Source organism: Aulonocara stuartgranti (assembly GCF_965226115.1).
Source record: "Aulonocara stuartgranti genome assembly, chromosome: 6".
Lineage (NCBI taxonomy): Eukaryota > Metazoa > Chordata > Actinopteri > Cichliformes > Cichlidae > Aulonocara > Aulonocara stuartgranti.
In genome coordinates this window covers 8,696,010-8,718,937 of record NC_138944.1, presented here as the reverse complement: position 1 = coordinate 8,718,937, position 22,928 = coordinate 8,696,010, and the positions used below count along the sequence as shown (strand labels likewise).

Here is a 22,928-nt window from a genome sequence, read left to right as displayed (position 1 = left end):
AAGCTTAAAAGGAGCTGATGATAAGCACGTTGTCTTCGCCTTGTTTTCACCCAGGTTTTTGTTTTTTGTCTCACCTGTATAATATCAGCCCTCCTTCTGACTCTCTGAGTGTGAAAGTGTGTCATCCAGCCACCTCTGTAATTGCGCTTCTACAAGGTGTTTACAGAGAGAGAAGGTTGATGGGCTGATAACGGGCCTTGCTTTAGGGCCGGAAAGACATTTCCATGCCGAGCCGCCGGCTCACAATGGCTTCTCGCTTGCTTCTCTCACTTCACCTCCTTCTTTTCTGTCTCACATACATCTTATTGCGCCCACCCCACCCTCCACCTCCCCAGCAATCTTTTCTCTTTTCTGTGTCTGTAAATGGAGAAACACATCTGGGATCTCTGCTGTTCTGAGCTTTATATTTTCACGGCTGCTATTGTCATTTCTTTCCCCCTCGCTTTTTTCCCCCCTCTCTTGTGTGCCTAGCAAGGGGGATGACAGTGGCGTGGCAGGCAGGCAGCTTTCTTAGTTTTTCATTTGAAGCATCACAGCACATTTCACTGGAACGCGCCGGCTCTACCCGGGAGAAGAACTCATGCCTGGTGTCAGCGCTCCTTCCTTGCACTCCCCACTATCAGTCATTACCCTTTTTCCTCTTTCTGCTGTGCCCCTCTTTTCGCTTTCAGGCTATTCTACTAGAAAGATACTGAAATTGTACGTTCAGACATGTGCAAACACTATTTGGTAAATGTAGACAAGTTCAGCTTTTCCAGTCAGATGCCACGACGCTACAATTTCTTGGGATTCTCATGTGGCTCCAGTGAAAAAACTGTACACATGTGCGCACACACATACACAAACTGACAGTCATATTTTGGCTCTTTATCCCTACTTGGTAATCTGTTTACGGAGTGCTGGGCCCATTTGAGGGAGAATTTAATTGAAACCGGGGCTAATCTGATGATGGCACAGAGCAGCAGCGCCCTCGGCCCTGCTTCACCTCCAGTTAGGTTTCACCTTGTAGCCCTCACACATAATACCTTGCTACTTCATTTCATGCCTCACGGTTCAATGCAGTGCTGCCCACTCTTACATGCCACATTGATTGTTAATCCAACACTTGATATGCGCTGTTTTCACTCAATTCTGATCTTGTTTTCCTTGTTTATGTCCCCCTTTTCTTCTTCTTATCCCCCCTCCCTCCTCCTTACCCGTTGCTTCCCTTGTCTTTCTCCTTCCTATCTATGTCCAGGATGGATATTACTCCCACCGCCCAAAAGAGAAAAGTAGAGTCGACAGCAACAATGAGAACTCTGTGCCCAAAGACTTTGAAAATATAGACAATAGTAACTTTGGTGCACGCTCACAGCCGCACCGACAGCCTGCAGGGGCCATCAGCAGTAAGCAGCAGCGGGAGCATCTGCAGGAGAAGGCCCACGCCCAGCAGCAGGCCTGGCGGGACAGCTCCCCCGGTCTGGGCCGCAGCTCAAATGAGGTTCTGCCATTAGGCCACCAGCCACTGGCAGTTGGCAACAACGCCTCTTATCCAGTTGGTGGAGGACCGCAGCAGCGCTACCATGCCTCGCAAGCGCAGCAGACCCAGTCACAGCACAGACATCAGCATCCCCACAGGAAGCAAGCAACTGCAGCAACTCTGGAGGTGACCTACGACCAGCCACCTAAGTGTGAGATCAGTGGAAAGGAAGCCATTTCAGCTCTGTCTCGAGCCAAAAGCAAGGAGTGTCGGCAGCAGATCGCTGAGGTGTACTGCAGACACAAGGAGGGGCAGTTAATGCCTGAGAAGGTCACTCGCTACTGCCCAATTGAGGGTAAGTTTTTCATTTTGATTGAAAGAACTGATTGTTTGATTTTAGTGAAAGGGGAGTCGTGCCAAGCTGGCACAGTCACAACTGTCAAACGTCCCCTTTTTCCACTATATCTGTTTGGAGCTCTTAAAAAGCTGCTTTCCAGATCTGAAATACTTCTTTTTTAACATTTCATTTTTATGACTAAATATACACTAATCATGACCTTGAAATAGGTACATATCAAGAAGTTATTGAGACTGTGACACTCAAAAATGTAACTAGTCTCTTTCAAGAGTTCTGTGTGGATTTGACTGACTGGCAGCATAAGCAAACAACCCCACAACACATATGTATTGTAATTGTTGCTAAACTCAAGCCCCCAGTCAATCCAACCAACTTAATATCAGTTATAAACACGAGGACAATAAAAGAAATCAGGAAATCTCAGATATAAAATAATCAGGGACATTTATCACTTTGTAGATAACCCAATTTATTGCAGTAAGTAGTCTGAATGAAAAAAATGGGTTTCCAGGATGTTCAACACCTCGCAGTTTAATTATTTACCTGGGATGTATACTTTTATATTAAAACTGCTTTAGGTTTAAGTAAACAAAAAAAAAATCTGATTTACTTTAAAGGATGAAGGACATTTATTCTCGCCATCATACTGTAAAATACACCAGAACCAATCAAATCAAACAGCTCTATGACATATAGAAATGTATTAGATGGTGAGTGGGAACTGCTCTTATTCTTTGAGTATTTCTAAATCTCAAATTTAAGGACTACTCAAATAAATTCAAAGTCAGATAAGTGATCGAGTTTGAGCTGATTTTAGGGCTGTTCGATATAACGATATATATCGGATGACGATATAAAAACGTCTATCGTTTCATTTTACGCTATCGTTTGTTTCGTGCTGTTGCAAAATAAACTGTTTACGGTAATATTTTTTCATCGTTTTGATAGTCACTGTAGTGGCTATATTCATTTCCTAAAGTTCTCTCCTTCTCTTATATTTAATATAACCACACTACAGACGGACAAGCGCCTGTTTTTATGTATTGTCGTTAGCAACAACGACGGTAAAACCATCACGTGTCCGCTTGTTTATTTTCCACGTAAGCCTTTCACAATAAAGCTCAAGATCCTGTTGAGACTTTTCAAAATAAACTGAATCACGTGAAAGAGCAGATTATTTACGGATGAGAATGAAAAAAGAGCCGTCAGGTGCTAAAAAATAGACCTTAGAGTCAAACGTTAGAACAGGCTTTTCCCCGCAGCACGCCGTGTAATAAATACTCACAAAGAAAACGGCGGCTGTTACAACTTATGTCTAGAAATGTGTAGTTTAATGCATTGGTAAAACACTCGACTCCAGATACACTATGCCCAGCTGGAAACACTTCACATACCTGAGATTCACAGAATTTACAGAAAATGTTAGATTTTTGTGATTTATATCGTTATCGGACGATAGATGTTTTATATCGGGATATGAGATTTTGGTCATATCGCACAGCCCTAGCTGATTTGTCTAGCAAACAGACTTTACTTTTTTATTATTTTAAAATATACCAACAAAGCTTGGTATAAAGGGTGTAGTCTGACAGACATGGATGGTCAAATAGTTCCTGCTCTTGTAATTGCAATTTCTCATCAAAAGCAAGAGCTGTCCTTTTTGCTGATGTCTGTGTAATTGGTGAAGTAAATTTGTTGGAGGAAATTGAGATGCTGCCTGTATTTGATTCAAATTGGTTTTCCATTTTCATTTGTTTTTTCAAGCTGGCCACAAAACATAGGTTCCCCTTGGTTTTGCACACACACACAGACACACACACAATTTTTCCTAAGAGTTTATAGACATCTGCAGTCTGGTTGTAGATTCTGTAAACAAAATCTGTTGCGGCTGCAGCCTTCAGTGAGCACCACGCATCAGCGGCCATGTTTAAGTGAACATCACATACACACCATCACATGTGCCCGCATGGGAGTGGACTGAATACAGCATGGACAGCAGGGGAGGAGGAGAAAGCTATTCAATACCTTGTCTGTCAGGCACCTTCCCAGCCCTCGTTCATGTTTTATAACTTGAAGAGGCACGTATCTAACTGTAGCTACTTTTGTGCATGTCCCGTCCCAGGAGCAGGAGAATGTGCCTCCGCCTGAGCTTGTGTCATCGCACACAGCAGCTCACCATCTCACTCAAACTGATAGTTTGAGCAAAAGAGACATAGATATTGAAAAGGGCTTTCCCCTGGTGGCAGGGCTGTGACAATACGACGACAAAATTAAATCACTTTTCTTTCTCTCTGTCTGCCAGCCTGCTGCCTGCCAATGTGTTATTCACAATTCGAGTCCTAATCTCGTTAGCCCAAAATTGTCCAATTTGATTTAATGTGCATTCTGTCCTTGAGGCCTTTGCTAAATTAGCAATTGTGTCAGTTCTTTATTTGCATCATTGAATACAGGAGGAATGTGTTCACTCTCTTAGCTTCCCGTGTGTAAACTTTTTCTAATAATGATGTTACCCGGCTACATTGCTCCAGCAGGGAAAGCAACTGGCAGCTGATGCATCATAACAATCGAGTGATATCATAATGGCTTTGTAGTGAGAACGATTCCATACTTAAACATGCTATAATGAATGTTTTTGAAGGGAAAGCTCTGTAATGTGAATGAGCTCCAAATGAATCCTGTAAGTGCCAGAGCTGCACTGTGTGTAACAGAACCTTTATGTGTGTTTGTGTGCGTGTGTACATATTAATTTGGAGAGGATTTGTCAGAATTTGAATATAAATTAGTTATTTTTAAAAATAACCTGAGTAAACATATCAAACGTGGTCCAGTTCCCGAGGGAAAAGGGAAAATACTTAATGTATTTATATAAATAAAATCCGTCAGTGTGGTTTATATCCACAAACCTTGCTTTGTGGCTTGTTTCAAGCAGCTGGCACTATCCCTGAGACATTTTTAAATGCAATTTGGTACAATCCCTTTGGGATATAGCTCGGCTCTTGTTATAAGTCCTCATATGAGCAGTTAAGAAGGGGTGGGTAAGAACTCCAAAGTTATACGAGATGATGGAGGAAGAGAGTGGGGTGATAGCAGATGAGGGAAGGGCAGTTTAAAAGATTGATGGTGAAGGAAAAGATGATGAAGAGTGATGAGTTGAAGAGGAGGCCTTCTGTTTTCTTCTTTTTTTTTCTTCCTTTCTTTACAGCGAGCGCTGTGGTGGCTGCAGGTACATAGTGTGATTTTTAAAAACTCGACACGTGAAGCTCTTCTGCGGATAAGCACACGTTTGACAAGTCTGACAGCAAAATTTAAGCACACACACACACACACACACACACACACACACACACAGCCATGCTCATTAGTTCAGCTAGCTAGCATGGCACACACTCTCAAAGTGCTTTGTGAAGCGACTGGCCAATTATCCGTGTGCAAAGCAAACCAGTGAACCTTCTTAGCTGGCCACCAATTACTGTTCAATCTGATACGGCCCACAGCAGATTTTCCCCTGAGCAGTCACTCACACACACACACACACACACACACACACACACACACACAAACGCACGCACGCACGGAGACAGAGAGAAACAGCAGCAAGAAAGATGTGTGAGTGAATGACAGGAGCCATGGCCAATTGGAGCTAAGGGAGCATATCATTACCTTGACCCTTGTTGTCAACCCTTAAACACAGCCATATTGCACACCTGGCCTTAAATTTGAATGAATAAGATTAGCTGGAAAAGAGGGACTTCTTAACCCTGTTTCTAAAGAGTATACATGTCAGACACAGTAATTAAAGGACCTCATAGCCAGATGCAGGCAGGAGCCAGGATGGGCTTTTTCTTTTTCTTTTTTTTAGGAAAACCTTACCCCAGGGGAAAGAACAACCCCCAGTATTCCCTCAGCTTCCTCTGCTTCTATAGCAAATACAGGCTCTTGGGAACTGAAGTCCCAAATTATAGTCATTAATCTCCTTAAGACACGCTCTGTGAACAAACATGTCTCGAAAGCTGCGTGTATGCATTTGCTGTAATAACTGAAGATTCAAAACAAACAATGTGTGTAAATGTTGGGGGGCTTGACAGTGTAGAACAGCTTGAAGGAAGGTTTTTTTTTTTTAAAAAAGATAATTTTTTAAAGTGTTTTTTTTTTTAGTGGTTAAAGGCAGTAAGAAACCACACAGTGGAGCTATGTGAGGTTAACAACGACTTTCCAGAGATTGCTGGAATTGTTCTGTTTGAAAGTGGCCTGGCTGGCCACAAGCAGGGCTGTGTTTGTTTGCACGCTTATTGTTGTCATTTGTGCAAAATCCCATTCATCTTTTGGGAGTTTCGCTTTAGAGGAATGGTGGCATATTGTCAAACGATGCTCCACCCTGAAAACCCGAAAATCCCAGTGGATTCGCTCGTAGGATTCCTGTCAAGGGGAGGATAGTCGTTAGAGTGGTTATTGTCTGGCTGAAAACTGTCATAGTTCCAATTTAATTACATAATAAATGGATGAATGGCTTTGTGGTCCTTTTGTTGTGTGGCTGAATTAGCTTTCTAACATTTCTGTTCTTTTTTCACTCACTTGTCAGTACCACAGATCTGACCTAGCTTTCTTGTAGATGTGCATATTTTGACTCTAATCCTAACCTAGTGGTATCAAAATGTGTGATTTTAGCCCTGTGATCATTTTTCCTGGCAATCAAAAACTTTTTATTTTCAAAAACTAACTAAATAAATGCCTTTTGTTCTACATTTAAAGGTTAGAGTTAGGTGAAGTGTTATTGCTCATGTCTAATAAGAACACAAACCTCAGAGGGTTATGGCTAAAACTGTCTAAAATATGCATATGTACAAGAAAGCTATAACTCGGTCAGTGTTTTCTTCTTACTCTTACTGTATATCTTCATATTTACAAGAAAAAACAGTCTTTCTCTATCAGGAAAACCGTTACTCAGTGAGCATTCACTTGTGACATAGCCGTTTAATTATTTTGAATATGCTAATCATTACAGAAACTTGTACTCGCTGTGTTGCTTAGCAACCTTGTTATATAGCTATTTCCTTGAATTGTTTAATAAGAGAATGACATTTAATTATCATTACTATTTATAATCATTATGCTTTGCATTTCTTCATCCTCTGAAGATACGTACAGGTGCTCCCCATCGTGTACTGACTGATACACTGTTTGCACGGCCTCTCACAGCTTCCATGAAATAACAGATTTGATTTAGTAATTAAACATGTAAACAACCCACGAATATATCACTGATGAAGGATCCATGCAGTCTTGTGTGAATTAAAAGTGCAACAGATTTATAGGAACGTGAAGACATGGTGTCTTTTTACATGCATAGGTAAAGCCAACGTGAATATCCAGTGGGATGAGGACTCGGCTGAGAGCTTTCCATCAAAACCAGTGAGAATAGCGTTCGTACTGGTGGTTCATGGACGAGCCTCTCGCCAATTCCAACGTCTCTTCAAAGCCATCTACCACGCCTCTCACTACTACTACATACATGTCGACCAGGTAAGGCGCAGATGGCCATTTTCTTTCATTTCCAATAAGTGAAGCTTCTAAAATGTATGTGTACCGTTAGTCCATGTTTGATCAATCTCTTTGTTTCAGCGCTCTAACTACCTGCACAGGCAGGTACAGGCCTTGGCTACCCAGTATCCCAATGTGAGGGTGACTCCATGGCGCATGGCCACCATCTGGGGTGGAGCCAGTTTGCTGACCATGTATCTTCGCAGTATGGCTGACCTGCTGGCCATGAGAGACTGGAGCTGGGATTTCTTTATCAATCTCAGTGCTGCCGACTACCCCATAAGGTAACAGCAGAGGACCTAATAATTAAGGCACCTCAATAAAGAAAGATGTGAGATGTTTGAAGGAAAAGTAGTTACTCCTAGTGACTCCGTAAAGAATTGTCCTGCAAGGAAAACTGCAAAAGGTGCAAGCATCCACTGAAGGTCAGAAATCTGTGCGCTTGGTTTTCTCTTTAGGAAGCCATGCACCACAGTAGTAGTTCACAGCCAATATGGAAGAAATTCAATACACAGTAGTCTGAGCTCTTGTGGTTAACTGTGAGCTTTAAATACAGAGTCACTCCAAAGCAAACAAATCAATGGAGCCGAACCTCTACTTTCTCCGACAGCATTCATTCACACCTTCCACATCTTCCAAGTGCCTGCTTCAGCGGTGAACTGATTGCAGTTTAATTGCCAAGGGTCAGTGCCTAGTGACTCTCCAGGCCTGTTGTGCACTGTATAGTCTAAAAGTCATCTTTTTACTCAAAAACCTCCCACTTAAGAAGCTGCAAAATGTAATTAAAAGCTACAAAGTCTCTGTGAACTAGAAGTGAAGTCAGGGAAGTAGCCTACTGGAAGAGAAATTTCATGACTTTTAAGGTTTTTTTAATGTGAGTTTATAGTCCTTCTGGGAGTTGAGGGTCTGCCGGGTTTTTGATGTAGCTCTGCAGCAGCCAATTAAAATCCTCCTATTAAGGAGCGAGTTATCTTTTCTGCACAGCCAGATGTCCACCAGTTGAATTTAGACAAGCTGTAATGGCCAGTGGGTGAAAGGAAGCTGGGTGTGATGTCTCTACAGCTGGAGCCAAGACGCTGAAACAAATGTGGATTTTGTTCATGGGTGGGTTCAGTCTTGTTGAGTTAGTCAGTTTCACCATATCGATGAATGCTGCTGACATGCTGTCCATGTGCGTTTGCCTTTTCGTGCGCGTCTATGTTTCTGCACCACTTTGTGCAAGCCTGACTGTCTGTCTTGCCGTCTGGATAGTTCGGTGTGTCTCAGCACCTGCCTGTACGCAGTTGTGTGTGTTAGGCTCTCTGTGTGTCTGTCAATGCATGATTAAAGGTATTTGCGAGTGTGCGTGCTGTTTTCTTCCCATCTTTTGTCTCCTCATTTGCATTAGGGTGATGTTGTTGAGAAAAGGGCTGACGTTGGAGGTTTTAAGCCCCATCTGTTGGGAGACGAAACGATTGATGGAGCGAAAGAAGGAGCCGAGAGGCAGAAATTGCAGGGAGTGGCGGAGGAACAAGAATAAGTTAGAGAAAGGAAACAAGACGAAACGGCATGATTTGGATCCATGCGATATAAAATTATGTAAACTGAGTTGTATCTTTGCTTAGTAAGTGCATTTGTAACCACAGCTTGGATTTGACTAAGTCTATGCAGTGCCCATCTACAGAGTTAAACTTGCAAATATAAACCTTTAAGTGGCACGGCTGGGTCCCAGTCAGAGAGTGAGTGCTGCTCAAGTGTCTTCAAGCAACAAAGTGAAGCCCATTCAGCTGTTTTTTTTTTTTTCTTTTTTTATGACCAGACAATCCCTTCTCATCTCTTTAGGAAGGAGATCCGGAAAAGAGAGCCGCTCTTCCTTAGGAATAAACACAGCAGCATTACATTATCATTATGGACTTAGGTTACTAGCTAGGGATGCCACAAACGATTATTTTGATAGTCGACTAGTCACCGATTATTTATGCGATTAGTCGACTAATCAGATCATCATCCACTGGACGTAAAACTACAGCTTATTGCACCAGCAGCATCTGCTCTTATATAACTATCATTAGCTTACAGCTTTAAGCTTTTAAGGTGCTAACTAAAAATAAAGACAAGATGATAGTTTATTCAATTTTAATGAAATTTGCAGATTGTTTTGGTAAAGTTTAATAAACTCCTTGCTATCTAAAATATAACAGGACACCGGAGTATATTCTCCAGCATCTCACACTTCTGATAATCAGCTGTCTGCTTGACTATTCAGCTGTGTAAAAACTATAACTTTAATCTCAGCCAAACCGATTTACTCAGGAACAAATAAAATACTAAAAAAAAAAAAAGCCAAACAACAACATTTTTAATTTATCTAAGTGACTCATATATATTTAACCTGAGTCGCGAAAGACGGCAGTGGGTTTGAAAACAATTTGCCGGGAGTCCGGTGTTCTCACGGCGCTAGTGACCTAGCCCCCGGCTAGCTATCGAGCTAGTGGGTAACAGACGTCTCCGAAAACGTCGGAGCGCTTTTGAAAATATGTGGTGTCTTGATAAACTGAGCAGATATTTGAGGTTTACACAGCTACATTCTCGCCTGAAAATATGTTAAACGTTTATTTTGTGACCCAGAAAGAATAATAAGAGTAATATTAAAACTAACTAGCTACCGCCATTGTTGGAAACTAAGCTGGGCCGCGCTATGAATTCTGGGACACAGCTGCTTCTTCTTCTTCGGGGTTTAACGGCAGCTGGCATCCTTGTACATGCAGTGCTGCCATCTTCTGTTTCAGTCCGTTATTACACTCTTAAATCCTGCTATTATTCCTGCGTCTTTTGCGATCTTACAAAGCTTCAAACGACACGTCGACTATTAAATCAGTCGTCGACGATTTTGATAGTCGACGTAATCGTGACTAGTCGACAAATCGTGGCAGCCCTATTACTAGCGCAGAAAAACATGTTGGAATAAGCAGATGTCTCCCTCCTGTGCAATGGCAAACCAATACAGCCACATGAGTTAATTCATCACAACCCATAACCCATTACACAAATTGATCCTATTAAATGTATCCAAGGAAAACTCAACCATCTGCTCTAAAATTTCCTTAAGATGCAAAAACTTTGGTCACACATTTTTTTCCCATATTGATCGCACTGTGTTTTTGCAGGCAGGAATGTCAGGGGCTCCCCTGCCCTGTGCTGCTCTGACTATAGCTGTTGTTATCAGTGGGACTGGAGACAAGCATTATTTCCCCTCTAATTCCCTCATAATGTCTGTCCTGCCGCATGGATGGCTCTCAAAGGCAATCCCACAGCCCCTCACACCAGCAGAGGGTCTGTGTGTCCAGGGGGAGATATACCGTGTGGATGTGTGTTTGTGTTTGCCTATGTGTGTCTGTCTGTCTGTGTGTGTGTGTGTGTGCATGTCCAGAGAGGCCAGAGGATGAGTTACACGCTTGCTTTGTCAGAGAATACAGTCCCCTTTCCCAGCTTTTATCTACACACTCTCCCTGCTTTTTACCTCTTTTCTTTAAAGCCTCTTTCATAGACTTTACAGCAGCTTTTAAGAAGACTGAGCTTTGTGAGGCAATGACTGGCTGCAGGCATCATATCTTCTAATCTCTTTCGCTTTGTCATCCGTGGCTGAAAAAAAAGTGCAGCATCTCATACTTTACCTTTGCTCATTAGGTGATAGGTGTCATTTCCTGCTGCGAGAAGAAAATAGAACATTAGCCCATTTACAACAACACCAACCCTTTCAAGATCCTGCTGAAAACATCTAGTTCTTTTATTTGCTGAAGTTTTGTAAGCTTCTACAGGCCAGATCCACGTATGAAGGATCCATGCAGTCTTGTGTGAATTAAATGCAACAGACTTACAGGAATTTATCTGTTAACATGCAGAGTAAAAAGACACTCTGCGTGCATTCAAACTGTTTCAGCTGTTGCATTCAGCCATCCCCTCTTGAGCTGCATATTAAAAATGTTGGATTTAAAACAACACATAATAAATATAACAGTATGATCACAGCTGTCATACAGTGGCATAATAATTAAGTTTAATTGGCCCTTTTATTTAAAAGGTGCATATTTTTTCAGTGACAGGTGGGGTTAAAACTAACAGCGCTCTGTGTGTGTGTGTGTGTGTGTGTGTCTGTGTGCAGAGCAGCCACAGGGCCGAAAGTAAGCAAACTAGACCCAGTGGACAGGGTGACCACTCAGGTGGCAAATCTGGAGGTTGACATGAATTCCCTGTGTAGTGTGCATGTCTACAAGCATTTGTTCGTCTGTGAATTTGCATTGCATTGTCACTTGTAGTCACAGTAGCAGATACACAACGCGTAAGCATTTGTTTGTGTGTGTGTGCGGAGTTGAGACGGCGAGGACTGCATGCGTCTGTACAGCACATCATCAGTTAGGGTTTATGGCTCAGGACCTCCTGAGATAAGCCCCCCAGGCTGTGAAATTGCTCCTTGAAGAGAAAATGACATTAATATGCGCTTGTCCCTCCCCCCACTGATCCTTGAGCCTCGCTGATCTTTTAGAAAGGCAAGCCAAGCCATCATGAAAGGCTCCACCGCAGATGAAATGTTAGAACCACTGACTGGGGCATAGCCTGTGGAGCAAAGCTTTTAGCCTGTCTGGCCTGTATATGAGGAACTAGACTGCTCTACAATGTAAGAGCAGCATGAAGTCATTCATCAAAATCATGGATAGCACAATCTTTTGTATAATCCTAAATAGCTTTAACAGCTTGAAGGAACTCAGAGACTGATCCTGGGAGCAGCTGAGGCCTTTTCTTCTAATTGATTGATATGTGACTTTAAGCCCTCAACTATTTCCTCATTACAGTAAAATTCCCCTCCGCTTGAAAATGTGTTTTCATTGTTGTTACATCACTTAAATGTTCGAGCACCATTGTGCTGAACTGGACACAGGAATGCTGTCTAACATGAATCTTCTGAAGGGTAAAGTTTGCAGTTACAAATACTTTGCGATGTGAAAACTCTGACTCTCCAGTGAAAATAACAATGCCTAATAAGTTGCATATTGCATATTTTGCGATTTTATGTGTCATTAAAAGTGTGTGGAGATGATCAATAAATAAGACCTTGATAATACAGCTGATCTGCTAAACTGGGACTGTGGGTGTAGTCGATCAAATATAATTGTTATTGGTACTACATAAATCACATTTTTTCCCCTTTTTTCCATGTGACCAACTAGAGAACTGCAACACATATACTGAATGTTTTTTATGTGAGGCAAGCAGTCAGCAGAAAAGAATTACGTGTTCATGATGAATCACAACAATCACAATCATTTTCCATGCCTTTAAAGTTACCATGAAACACAAATGATCGTTTTTCCCTTTGTAATGTGACGCATTTCAGAATGAGACTGAATTTATGGGAAAGGGCATTTAAATCCGATCACATGTGTAGAAAAACTCACATTAGTCACCTCCGTGTCTGGTCCAGAATGGTTTCTCTTAATATATCATATTTAAGCTGCAGCACCTGTGAACTAATAACCAAAAGAAAAAAAATACAGTTATGTCCGTAACTGTAAAAGATGTAATTTTGTTCAACTTCCTCTTGTACTGGAGCAATTGTGTATATAAGAATATGGAAAATGAGTGTTGTGTGTCTATAAAACAAAGAAATAAAACAAAATATCAAAATGTGGAATTATTTCTTCACTTGAAATTAAAATGGCACAAGTGAAAAAAATCGCTTACTCAGAGGCCCTGGCTCTACTCTGCATCTGTTTCATGCCTCCTGCCTAAACCAACAAGTTTTACTTTTCAGAGGCGCCCTGGGGGGACAGGGGCATAACTTTGTAGATTTCCTATAGAATCTTTTCAAATTAAAAGCCACCGCTTTGTTTTGAGGGGATAAAAATACTCAGTGACCTCGTACTGTAACTGGTTATGGCCACAATGATGCTTCTGAACTCCGTGAGGGTTAAAAGATTTAAAAGGTTTGATGACTCTGCTCCGAAATAAAATGCAAAAGCTTCTTTACTTCTTCTATGGTGCAGGACACCATAAATATCTATACAGGATTTCCTGAGCACTGATTTAATGTCTACTGCAAAGTTAAATTCAAGATGTGTAATCAGAATTGTGAAAACAAAAAGAAGTCAGTGCTATCATGTGTTTTTCATTTGTTAAAAGATAGTTTGCATAATTCTCCTCCAAAACTGATATTTGTGCTTCAAAATCAGTGTTTCCAGCTGGATGCTACCACATGTTCCTAGTCATAAGTAAATCATTATCTGTTATGTTTCAGGACCAATGACCAGCTGGTGGCCTTCCTGTCTAAATACAGATACATGAACTTCATCAAGTCCCACGGCAGGGACAATGCAAGGTGAGATGCAAATTCTGAAACGTAATTTTAATTTCTCCACAGCAGCCCACCCTCTCCCTTACTCTCTGGCTAGCTCCGTCTGTGTTTCTCTCACACACATACATCACCTATGTGCACGCCCGACGCGCTCCTGCCAGCACGGTGTGGTCACTGAATCATAATACAATTAGCTCCCATCTGTGGCTTCATTAATTAACCTTCTTGGTGGGGTGAGCCAGAGAGGTGGCTGCCAGAACGTTTGTCTCTGCTGACGCCACCCTGCCTGCCCCCCCCCCCCCCCCAGCTTTCAGCCACATCACACCCCGCTGGCAAACCAGTCATCACCAAACACTGTGGGCAAAAATACCCCATAGCACATGGAAAAAATATGTCCTGCATGAGTCAGCATGAGTCAGCACTACCTTTTTGTGTTTGCAGTCAGTATTTTATCAGTGCTGTATGATAAGAGTGCAGCTGTTTTGTTCCTCGTTTAACCCTTTATTAACAATTTGAGTGTGTCTGTGTGCCACAAGTTCACCCACTGTCACCTTTCAGAAGGTGAGTGTGTGTGTGTATGGGTGATGTCACCACATTTATAAAGTCCTTTATAGCCGAGCTATTATGACAGTCTTCACCTGGGGCACTTTCTTGGGCGACCGTGGCTCAGGGGGTTGGGAAGCACATCTGTAACCGGAAGGTCGCCGGAAGGTCGCCGGAAGGTCGCCTGTCCTGGTCGTTGTGTCCTTGGGCAAGACACTTTACCCTACCGCCTACTGGTGATGGCCAGAGGGGCCGATGGCGCGATATGGCAGCCTCGCTTCTGTCAGTCTGCCCCAGGGCAGCTGTGGCTACAACTGTAGCTTGCCTCCACCAGTGTGTGAATGAATAGTGGAATTGTAAAGCGCTTTGAGTGCCTTGAAAAGCGCTATATAAATCCAATCCATTATTATTATTAATTTTTCCAACTTTATTAAATACTAAGATTTTATTTTTAAAGAGAAAGTGAGACTTTCTAAGTTTTGTGTCCTTCCTACAGGAAGACGGTTGCTCTTTGCTATAAATGAGCGGAGCTTTAAAAAAATCTGTTTACAAGAAAGAAATTTGAGGAAAATATAAATATGCTGATGCAACAGTAACTGACCTTTCTGAGCTTGTTTTTATGTAAATGATATCTCAAAAAAAGAAAAGAGGACTTCACAACAACAAGCTCTCACATAGTCACTGATATTACCAAAACGTTGTTCCCGTGTGCTTGCTAGGTTCATCCGTAAGCAAGGTTTGGATCGTCTGTTCTATGAATGCGACACCCACATGTGGAGGCTGGGTGACCGTAAAATCCCAGAAGGCATCTCTGTGGATGGTGGGTCCGACTGGTTTCTTCTAAACCGCCTGTTCGTGGAATATGTTATCAACTCCAAGGACAATTTGGTCACTAACATGAAGCGCTTCTACGCCTACACTCTGCTTCCTGCTGAGGTAACACACACTGACAGAAGCTGCTCTCACAGGTTCGAGTGTCTCTTAATCTTTGACTGACAGGTAAACACTGCTTTGGACTTGCACCGTGTCATATATAGAAAAGTTTATTCTGTTCTCGTTTCATTGCCTGGAAAAGAATTTGACAGCAGAAATAAGATGAGAACTGAATGATCTCTGTGGGGAAATTGAATGTTTATCACGAGCTACTGTGAATCTCCTTTCTCTGCTCCTACTCTATTTCCTCTTGTGAATTGGATGGTGTAAAAAATAAAAGGTATACAATTTTCTAATTTCGTCTTTTTGTCTTTGCTCTCCGCCTCCCCCTCCCTCTCCCTATTCATTTCTGTTTCTCATTTTCCAGTCATTCTTTCACACTGTGCTGGAGAACAGCGCCCACTGTGAGAGCATGGTCGACAACAACTTGCGCATAACAAACTGGAACCGTAAACTGGGATGCAAATGTCAGTACAAGCACATTGTGGACTGGTGTGGATGCTCTCCTAATGACTTCAAGCCAGCAGACTTCCATCGCTTCCAGGTAGTAACGATACACAAAATACATTTAAACAAAAGCTCTTTTGTGATCATTCAACAATAACTGTTAAAGGAGTAATTTGTAGAAAGGATTCTCAATAACAAAATGTTTAATCTTTTTAAGGCTGGGCCTTTGTTTTTTCATTTTTAAAGACAGTGTTTAAACATTGGTAAAAACAAATAATAAAAGGCTTAACATAGCAGTCTCCTTATTTGCATCGTAGCTAATTTTCAGTATCACTTAAGAATAAGGCGGGGTCAGTCTTTGGACCAATCACATTTGAGCAAGACATGTTTGCATATAGTTGAACAGATGGTGTAGAGAGCCAAAATGCAAGATTGAAACCATCACCTATCAGTTTTATTTTTTTAAATAGCTGTTTAAAATATATATTTACTGAGCTGCAGGCTGAATATGAAGCCCTGACATTTTTTGCTAATGTCTCCAGAGGTTAAGTAAGTGTTTGCAGATTGCTTAAAACCAGAAATCATACATCAAAATGACATACTTGACGTGCAGTTACAACATATCTATGGCATAGATTTAACGAGTGAGCATTTCAGGTACAGTAGTGTCTTATGTTTTTGCATAAGATTGCTAATCACAAAGTGCCTAAAGATACAATTTAGAATTTGTTCTTTGCTAACTTTTCTAACGGACTGCAACTTAGGAAAAAAAAACACCAGCAATGAGAAAAACGCTGCAAAACACAATGGAAATAGAACAAACAAAAACGGAAATAGGAAAAACGAAAACATAAATAGGAAAAACGAAAAAAGAAATAGGAAAAAACAGGTTTCCAAAAGCATGAGGGAAGTGTTTCTGGGGAGACAATAACCTGACGGACCAGTTGCAGGAACCAAAACATGCTAAGAATAGCACTGGGAGACACTTAAAAGAAGTGGAGGATCAATCAGTTTTGTGAAGAAAGAAAAGATGAGAGGTAAGTGTGTTAGCCTAACTAATAACCTAAAAATCTGCCATCAGTATTATATGAATCATGAGATTAAAGCACACTTACCTAACATATTTTGGTTCCTGCAACTGGTCCGTCGGGTTATTGTCTCCCCAGAAACACGTCCCTTGTGCTTTTCTGTTTTCGTTTTTCCTATTTCCGTTGTGTTTTGTGTGCTTTTGCAGCGTTTTTCTTATTCAAGTCAAGTCAAGTCATCTTTATTTATATAGCACATTTAAAAGACATCAAGTGTGGGCCAAAGTGCTGAACAGAGGGATAATATAATAAAAAGAATTAAAATAGATAAGATGAAAACATTATAGAAAACATTGTAAGACATCCATATATGTTTATGTTTATTTTTGCTGGTGTTTTCTTAAGTTGCAGTCCATTTGGCCTCTCAGGGCCACTGTACTTTTCTGTTGTGTTCAGACACAACACTGGCTAATCATTAAGTTAGGTCCCTTTTTTGTTCTCCAATTATTTATAGAACAGTGTTAAGTTCCTTAATAAAAAAAAATCATTACTCTGAAAATGCTCAGGTAAAAAGGAGTGAAAGTGAGTGGAAAAAGCAGCCAGAAAGTTTAGCTCCTTGGAGGGTAGCTCAGGAGTTGTGCACAGTCCTGTACTAAGTTAACTATTAGCACTTCTTAATTAAAAAGTCTACCTTCTTGTCCAGATATGGTTACTTCCAGCCCAAACCCAGATGCTAGGCACAGTGCTAAAACTGAGGCTTTACAGATGTCATTCTGTAAACATTTAAATTTTCTGTGTTTGATTTAACTTAGAAATAAGGGAGTCAGCAAGTTGAAGCAAGACTAATAGGTTTTAAATCCATGAGAAGGGCCAGAGAAAAACTGATGCTCCATTTTCTTTTTTTGTTCGCTTTGGATTTTTATTTTTTTTAAATTTTTTTTTTTTTTTGATTTCTTTTAAGGAGGAGGAGGGAAAAAAGGATTACAGTCAAAAAACGACTGTACAGCAAAGACAGAATAACATTGTTGTGGCTTTTCCTCATCATAAGCATGAGTTGGCAGTATTTATGCAAAAACTCTTAGAGCCACAGCAGTGGGCTAATGGCTCTGCACTACAGATTAAAATATCATAGGAAATATAGTGCAGAGAAACGTCTGCATTGTCCATTAAACTATATGACCATATATATGAAAACAAACTACCCTATCATAAAACTACAATACGAACAAACATAAAATGCAGTGAAAATGGAAAGAATTACGTGGCAGACAAGATGCAACTTCCACAGTTTAAAAAAAAAAATCAAGCTAACAAAAAGTGCAGTTCCTCTAATGGCCACTTGAGGCTGACACCAAAAAGCAACTCGGTGTTAAAATGTTCAGCCTATCACCAGAAATAGACGTTTACACGCTGGTGTTGATTTACTACTACTTCTCTACCTTCTTGTCCAAATATGGTCACTTCTACCTCCAACAAACCACAATGGTGATAGCCACAGTACTAAAACTGAGCCTTTACAAACTAATGGGTGGCATCACCATAGCAACGTCAACTTTTTATGCCCAGTCTTTTGTTGTCAACCTGCTAATTTAGCTTTAAAGTAAAGTTAAGAATTAGAACAAGGCCTTAATATGAATACAAAGGCATGTATCAAGTGACTTTCTTTTGCTGGTCATGTAATTTTAGTCTAATAACTTTCGCCAGATGTCACAAAAGAGGGCGAGATGGGAAATTCTGCAGCTACAACAGGCCGCCAACCTGGGTGGTTGTGTTTAGTTATGAGGTGAGGAAAGTGAGGCATGTTAGTGTATATGACGCAGTGCAGTCGACTTTCCAGCCTGAACTAGCTCACAGGCTTTGCTCCATAAAGTGTAATAGAGCAGGTTTCTGTTTATCACATGATTTATCACATATGCAGTGTCTTCAGTCCAGCAAAAGCCAGTATTGTTCATTCTTAAAGAAAAGTCAAGAGCAAGAGCTCGTATAATTTTGACATTTATTACTGTTTCATTCGTGGGAAATTTGTAATATTCCCCACAGCTATTAACACGACTGCCTTTAGCTTCCAGCCAAATGCTATAGGCAGGAATGAAAGGATTTGCAAAAATGGAAATTCCAGCTGTCCTTTTATCCCATGTTAAGGAAAAGCTGCTGCTTAAGAAGAAGAAAAGTATTTAATAAGCAAAACTGGCAAAAGGCCAGGGGAAAAGACTATGCAGCGGATCCTCATCAGAGATGTCAATCAGACACACCTTCAAACATACAAAAATGAATGTTAAAAACAGCACTACTTTCAGCAGACGGTTGCAGCACATCAGTATGTTGCAGGAAATCAGCAGCAGTCAATCCTTAAATTCTTTGCTCACAAGGTCTGTCCTCTCAACCTCAGCATCCAATGTATTCCCACAGCTTTCACAGTCGATATGTGCAAAATTATGTCTCAATTAGTATGACCCTGAAAGGAAAAAAATGGTAGGAATAATTAGATCTTCTCAGCCTTGGGTCTGTGATTAAGGAGACAGTTAGCTAGCCTTTCAAAATGAAAGTGAATGAGTGGCAGTGACTCTAGAGCCCCAGAGAAAGTCAGCGTCACACTTTTAATGCGCTCCTAAAATCTTAAAGCTGAATTACAAAGTGAATACAAATGTTCTGCCTCAGCAGAATATCACTTTAAGTCATATCCTTCAAGAACGGTGAGTCATTTCATCTCTCCTCTTCTTTATATACCAGTCGGCGCCCGGAGCTCAGTTCTCCCTTCGCCAAAGCTGTCTGCCGCATGTCTAGCCTCAGTCTCAGTTTAGTGCCAACCCTTTACCCTTGGCACTGCCGCTGGGTCTGGTTGGCACCTTGGTATCAGTGAAGTCCAATCCTGGGAAAAAAGACTTTCCAGAAGCAAGCCAGAGCTTGGGATTACTAGGACTTAATTTACCGTAAAGTAATCTCTTTGAGACGGTACAGCCAAGTATAGAAAACTTTCATTTGTTTTCCAGATCAGAACAATTTTTTAAAGTCAGTACAGCTGTCAATTTCCTACCATAGTTACTTTAAACTGTACTCATTAGAGGAGGAGTTTTATTAAGGAAGATTGGTGTAATGTGCCTTTTCTCTTTGTGCGTCTTTGTTTAGTAATGTGTTTAGAATGGGTACATTTTGGGAAGAATGTGAGAAAGACAGGCTGTGACAGGCTGCTGCTTTCAGATGATTCCACAGAGGGCATATCAGAACACCCACAAGCTCTAGGACTGTCTGGGAACTAAAACCCACTCCTTTGCATTTCCTTTGATATCTCGAGCCAATCTCTGAGTGTTAGGGCAACATCTGGTACTTTGCCACGCCACACAAGCATCCAACAGTTTCTGTGAGAAAAAAGCACATCTCTCAGAAATGTGCCACAGCGTGATTTGGTCTCCTTTTTTAGCAAGTAGCACCGATGTGTTTGGTGCCGGTTGAATAGTTTGGTGTCTAGGACTTAAAAGATGTCTTTGTGTGGAAGCCAGGCTGTGAAGGTGGCAGATTTCGTGATGCACCATCAGCTGCATAACCAACAGCGTGGCAGGGACAAATACAACGTGGCTTGAGTGGATGATTCTAGGCAGAGCGATTAATGCAAAGAACTGATAAGGAAAAAGACAAATAATGGATAACTAAAGAAAAGCATGCAAATGTTTATAGGGTATAGCTTCGTGTCTAGTTCTTGCTTTTCTTTGTCTACTAGTATTGACTGTAGTTACTATAATGAAGCTGTCTGATACTGATACCCTAAGTGACTTACAAGTCCAGTGATGCACCCAAAGTCCTTCTATCAATAGCAATTGCACCATAATGTGATTAACCTTTAAACATCTGTGTTATTGGCGTGCAGGTGGATTTGCTTGTTCTGCCTCACAAGTTTCAGAATTTGTAGGATCATCTGCTGATGTGAAGTGACGTGCACAGGAGCAGCGTGAGGTTTTCTACGGGTTTTATGTCAGTGTTTTTAGTGATTATTTGTCCATTAATCATATGCATTAATAAATAAGGCGTTAATATAACATGTTTTTCTAGTTTCTTTTGTTCTTATAAGCAGCTGTGTGATTATTTTACACATCAAAGTCTGTTTACAGGTCTGGATTTGTACTAAATTACCAATCATGTGAAAACTGTTTTTATAAAGCTGTGTTACTGCAGGGGGAAAAAATTTAAATTATGTCAATGTCAATAAAGAAAGGAATTTACCAGAATACTGTGTGGCAGCTTGAGGCCAATGACTTGAGGCTACATTAGCTGCTACAAGGCTACGCAGTCAAATTTCCAGCCAACTGGCAGCAGAGCTTCATTGTGGGTAACATAAGCGCCAGAGCCGATGAGGAAGAAAAGACTATATTTGTGGTTTGACATTTTTGTCTATGGTGATTTTGTGGTGTTAAATTAATGGGATAATCTTTTAAGCTCATCTAAACCCTCCAGTTTATCTTAACATCCCTTGTGGGGCAATGACCAGGATGCTGGGAACCGCTAAAGTACAGGACACCATTTGTACTGCAAAAGAATGAAATAGAGAGATAGTCTTGGGAGAGAGTATATTTGATTTAATACATAATAATTAATTCACAAACCCATATGGTAATGATTTCCCTATTTTTATCTGCTACTTTCACTCACTTTTATACTACCTCCTATCTAATTCTCTTTCCTGCCCACATGTCACTTCCTCACATATCTCACACATCGCATTTGTTCGGCTGACGTCCTGGCGCACAACCATTTCTTAATCTTCTCCTTTTTTTCTTCTCTTTATCTCATCCGTCTTTGCTTTGCTCTCCCCCCACCTTCCTACGCTCTCTGCCTGCAGCAAACAGTGCGGCCCACCTTCTTTGCCAGGAAGTTCGAAGCCAGCGTTAACCAGGAGATAGTGAACCAGCTGGATGCCTACCTGTTTGGACCGTTTCCCCAGGGGTCGCTGGCATTGAACTCATACTGGGAGAACGTGTACGACGAGCCAGATGGCGTGGCCAGCCTGTCCGACACGCAGCTAACGTACTACCATGCTTTCTCACGACTGGGCCTGGCCAGGGCTGCCGCCTCGCTGCAGGGGAACCCAAAGGATCACAGCTGCAGGTTAGTTTAGTGAAGATGTGCACAATGCACAATCCCCGCAGACGTCCATGTATGCATGCTAATAGTTCTCAGGCCCTTGATCTTCTGTCCAGCCACACCCACACGCACTCATTATCATTATTATTACGCCGCACCTGCACCTACATCCACAGGTGCATTCAAGTTTGCTTTTGCTGTCAAAAGCAAGCCATACACGTAGTATACGAAACCACAACATAGAGTATACAAAAGCCTTTTGTTTGTCTGCTGATGCATTATCTCACATAGATCACATGTCATGGAAATAAGATAACAATGAACAGTACCAGTCAGCAACTGGGAACTCTGGGTAATGCTATTCATCTTGTAACACAATATGACACTCAATTTATCCGTCAGATAATGACGCTATATAGGTCATAACATTGAAAGCTGGCCTTTATGCTAGGGTATAATTAGTGGAAATGCATGAATTCCAGAGTGCTGTTAACATACAGTGTGTGGTTAAATTAAAAGGGAAAACCACAGTATGCGTTCATATTTAACAGGCAAATGGAACATTTCAGCTTCATGTCTTTTAGTAGGATTTTTAATAGCATATGCTTTCATCAGTTTAGTTTATTTGCACAGTGATGAGACCTGTATGCAAAAGAGTCACAAATTCAGTATGCTAATGTGGAACAGAAAGGGGAAGCGTAAACTGCTAATTTGCGTACATGCGACACAAGGCCCCATGTATCTCAGTGCATCCAGGAAACAAACGCCTACAACATCTTAATGATGTCAGCAAACATTAACACAGCTTGGCCCCACATGACCAGGAACAAAAAAACATAATAGAAAACAGCATGAAGGCAGGCTGTTTGAACAGCGTATGGTGGCGAAAGGCGATATGATCTGTCGTGGCTTTTGTTGGGAGTCATCCAAGCTGCCAGTCTGTGTTTCCTCTCATGAAACTTTCAAAAGTCATCAGGTGTCTTCGAAGGCAGTTTCAGTTCCAGTTTATAGAGTAAGTCAAGAAGGCAACTCTCGCCCTATGACAGCTGGGATAGGCTCCAGCGCCCCCCGCGACCCTGAAAAGGATAAGCGGAAGCGAATGGATGGATGATGGATGGATGGAAGAAGGCAACACGAATGCCATTACCTCAGCTGGCGCGCGCTGCATGTGAGCTGAGATAGTTTGCTCCTCACAAGCAAGTCCCCACTATAGCAAGGCGTCCG

The 22,928-nt window shown here is 41.4% G+C and overlaps 1 protein-coding gene across 1 annotated transcript in view; it reads left to right on the top strand.

The window, feature by feature from the left end:
- xylt1 (xylosyltransferase I) overlaps nucleotides 1–22,928 on the top strand; it is an 83,416-nt gene that overhangs the window by 43,762 nt on the left and 16,726 nt on the right. Inside the window, exons 2-8 of the mRNA XM_082535542.1 lie at nucleotides 1,238–1,814; nucleotides 7,165–7,337; nucleotides 7,437–7,639; nucleotides 13,627–13,707; nucleotides 14,946–15,162; nucleotides 15,527–15,703; nucleotides 21,463–21,728. Coding sequence (XP_082391668.1) covers nucleotides 1,238–1,814; nucleotides 7,165–7,337; nucleotides 7,437–7,639; nucleotides 13,627–13,707; nucleotides 14,946–15,162; nucleotides 15,527–15,703; nucleotides 21,463–21,728 — 1,694 coding nt within the window. The remainder of the gene's footprint in view (nucleotides 1–1,237; nucleotides 1,815–7,164; nucleotides 7,338–7,436; nucleotides 7,640–13,626; nucleotides 13,708–14,945; nucleotides 15,163–15,526; nucleotides 15,704–21,462; nucleotides 21,729–22,928) is intronic.